Source organism: Pollachius pollachius, assembly GCF_949987615.1.
Source record: "Pollachius pollachius genome assembly, chromosome: 19".
NCBI classification, from domain to species: domain Eukaryota; kingdom Metazoa; phylum Chordata; class Actinopteri; order Gadiformes; family Gadidae; genus Pollachius; species Pollachius pollachius.
In genome coordinates, this window is record NC_136952.1 from 195,347 (window position 1) to 198,815 (window position 3,469).

The following is a 3,469-nucleotide window of genomic DNA, read 5'->3' on the forward strand; positions in this document are numbered from 1 at the left end:
TACAATGTGATGCTTTTCACATTACAATATAGACAGCTTTACTATAAATAAGGTGATAAGATATATATACACACACGATAAACAATATCACAGAACACAAATGAAAACATTTTGCAGTTCAATTGAATGTAGCCAGTGCTTTAACCGTAACACTTAAGTAACCTTTGCTCTCTGCAGCAGAGCTTATATTTTATTTTTAAATGGCTGGAAAAGTGGTCATTCCCCTGACCCATGTCATGTGACCTCTAACACGACCTCGGGCGGGCTACGGTGAGCGTCAGGTGTCGTCCTGTGACTGCAGGTAGACGGGCTTGGCCTGTCTCCGCAGGCGTTGCTGTCCGAGCAGCCTCCTGCCTTTCTGTGTGGCCAGGCCCATCGGCGGGAGGTATGACTGCAATTAGAATGGATTTAAAAAGGGTACATTGTCAGCTGACAGAAATGTGATCTTTGTGAATACAGAACATGTTTGTACTTACTGCTCTTGGAAATGGATTCCTGTAGTGTAGACCTGTCAAAAGAAGGACATTTTTATGTAACATGACATATTGAAACATAAAAGTACTTGGACTAGTAACCAAAACCTTAGATTTCGTACCTATTTCTATCCTTGCTTCACACTCGTCTATGCACCTCTGGACGGATTCTTGATCTGTTAACTTAAGAAAAAAAAAAGGATAATGTCACCAAGATTTCCCATAAGGGGATAACAAGTGGCAAGGCATTTTCACCATCACAAAAACACTAATTTGAATACCTTTTGGTTTTGTCTGAATAAGCTGCGGGCTTCCAGGACAATGTAATTTCTCTCAGCCTCTGTGTCTTGTTTAACATCTGACTGGGCATGCCAGTTTCGGGCAATTCGAAATAACCTTGAATAAAGAGACAGCACCTTGTTCCTAGTAGCAGCAGTCATTGGAACAAGTATAGATCCTTGAATACAACCTGCAATTGACATAACAGGAATTACAGTCCTGAATTGTTGACCAAACATCAAACTAACTAGCATTAGTCTCGTTCAAGCCGGTACAAAGCTTACATCGACGGTTTTACATTACCCACCTTTAAGCTTGAGGTCATATTACGGATAGCATATCAGAATATTTATTTAGATCCTGCTCGTGTTTATAATTTGAACACCAGTTTGGAAAGAGTTCGGGTTCCAGCTCTTCATCTACCTGTTAAGTTTGAAGGACCATGAATGTGTTGGAACAACAACTTTACAGGACGGGTTTGTCGCCTGATAATGACGTGTCCCTGCTGAGCGCATCACAGTATGATATAACTTTTTGTTTTACATGTGAACGTCTTCAAGACATAGTTCGATGGAGATCAATAAAACGTAATGTCATTTTCCATGCAGGCAATGGGACGCTATTGCAGCAGGAAATGTTAAAAAATGGATGATAGAAAAAGAACTGCGGTCAAGCCAGCCGACACCTCGAGAACAACGGTGAAGCCAGCCGACCCAGTTTTTTGCTGTACGTGTATATACTAGCCATTACGGTAATATCGTCTCAGAACTGGTTTAAAAAAAAAACATTCGTCGGGTACATACCAAAAGAAAGTCAATGAAAGCATACCGGCTTTGTGATGTGTACTTCCAAAAAAAAAGCCAAACTTATAGACAAATGTAAGCTTTGGCAAATGTTTTTTATTGGAATTTTGAACAATGCCCTGTTTTCCGCACACCAATTTCACTTCAGGGTAATATGGCGTGTTCATATCGCTGGGAATTATGGGGAAAACATTTTGGCGACGTCGGAAAGTTCTCGTGAACTACACCTCATGATGCTCTGATGATTCTACTTCATTTCGGCAACTTGGGCCAGATTGTGTGCCGCCTTCAATCTATAGGTCCATGCCTTCAATCCTCTCCGAGTACCGGGAGGTTCGGACCCTAAGCTCAGAGGGAAGTGCTTTAAACACTCTGTTGGGTCGGAGTTTTCACTCTGAGTTTCGTGCGGAAGTAAAGCAATCCAAGTCCTCCAAGAACCCGTCACAACAATGGCTGCCCATTTCATTGATAGACTAAACTGAACCTGCAGCAAGCACTAAGAGGCGAACTTAACACCCATTCTAACATTTGCATTACGATACATTATAGCTTACAATTATAAACATAAACTGATAAATTCTCGCTCATGTTCAACCATTTTAAGCAGTTCTAATAACTGATTCAGCAAAGAGGTCCCTGCGGGCATCGATACTTGCTGTTATGTAGTCTAGTCTCACGAACAATCTGTATTTCTGGTTTTTACGTCATAGCCTACGAACTTCTGAGGGGCGTTTCCTGATACTTATGGTGTGATCCAGATGCGTCGGACACCAGCCTTCCGAGTTGCAAATGGGAAAATCTCCCAGCTTTCTTGCGACATGTCATGGAGACACGCCCCCTTTTGGTCGGGCCTCCTCGGAATTTTGCGAGTATACCGAGTTCAGTGATGACGCTCTCAACAAAAATGGCTGCGCCCTTAAAGAGATTTATTTTCTTTGTATTTGTACTACGTTGGTCATTTTAATGTCGATTTTAAATGCTCTTACACACTTGATTACATTGCTACTTTATTCCGGTCACCATTTTATGCATTGCTACCTGTTATCAGAGACTACTTCCACATCAGGGTCATAGTACACGACCGCTTCGTGTGACGCCGTCCATTTCAAGACATTATGATGTGTAGTTTCAACTAAAAAGCAGAACAAAAATTTAATTATGAGACTTATGAAACATGATTTGGGATTACATTTAAAAGGAAGCACCCTGTTATCTGAGACTAATTCCACATCAGAGTTATAGTACTCCAATGAAGCCCACAAAACTGAAATTGCTTTAAAAGTCATGCATAACAGAAGTAGTTATAATTTGATTTCACAACTAGAATTTTTAGTAAAACATAGAAATGTTGTTCATCAGAAATCTTTACATTGGATTTTTTTTTTTTTTTTTTGAAACTTAATGTCTTAAAACTTACTCGGTCACACTCTGGGGTTGTGTCCCCTGAGGTGGAATTAGTCTCTGATAACAGGGCGTTTAATTTAAAATTGAATCCAAAATCAAAAGTGATATGTCTCATATTTGAGTTTTTGGAGCACTTTTAATATGAAACTACACATTAGAATGTCGTGAAACTTACTGGGTCACACTATGGGGTCGTGTAAACCCTGCAGTGAAATTAGTGTGTGGAAAACCGGGCATTGTTCAAAATTCCCCCAAAAAATATTGCCTAAGATTACATTTGTCAATTAGGCTTTTATTTGGAAGTACACGTCACAAAGTCTGTACATTTCCTTTGATAGTATTTGCTTTGACTGTCTTTTGACTGTTTGACTGTCTTTTGGTATCTACCGACGAATGTTTTTTTTAAACCAGTTCTGAGACGCTATTACCGTAATGGCTAGTATATACACGTACAGCAAAAAACGGGGTCGGCTGGCTTTACTGTCGTTCTCGAAGTGTCGGCTGGCTTGA

The 3,469-nt window shown here is 40.2% G+C and overlaps 1 protein-coding gene across 1 annotated transcript; it reads right to left on the reverse strand.

Moving 5' to 3' along the window:
* lyrm1 (LYR motif containing 1) lies at positions 1-1,222 on the reverse strand. Its single transcript, XM_079757505.1, has 5 exons — positions 1,060-1,222; positions 755-942; positions 596-656; positions 477-508; positions 1-391 (listed from the first exon to the last, which is right to left on the reverse strand). Exons 2-5 carry the CDS (start codon positions 911-913, stop codon positions 278-280), a joined length of 366 nt encoding a protein of 121 aa, XP_079613631.1. The 5' UTR covers positions 914-942; positions 1,060-1,222; the 3' UTR covers positions 1-277.
* Between the last annotated feature and the right edge of the window lie 2,247 nt (positions 1,223-3,469).

Excerpts from the sequence above, each read along its gene's own strand:
- lyrm1 (XM_079757505.1), bottom strand. The coding sequence starts at position 913 with ATGACTGCTGCTACTAGGAACAAGGTGCTGTCTCTTTATTCAAGGTTA. Across the intron at positions 509-595 it reads TGAAGCAAGGATAGAAATAG|GTCTACACTACAGGAATCCA; the intron begins GTACGAAATCTA and ends TTCTTTTGACAG. Across the intron at positions 392-476 it reads GGAATCCATTTCCAAGAGCA|TCATACCTCCCGCCGATGGG; the intron begins GTAAGTACAAAC and ends TTCTAATTGCAG.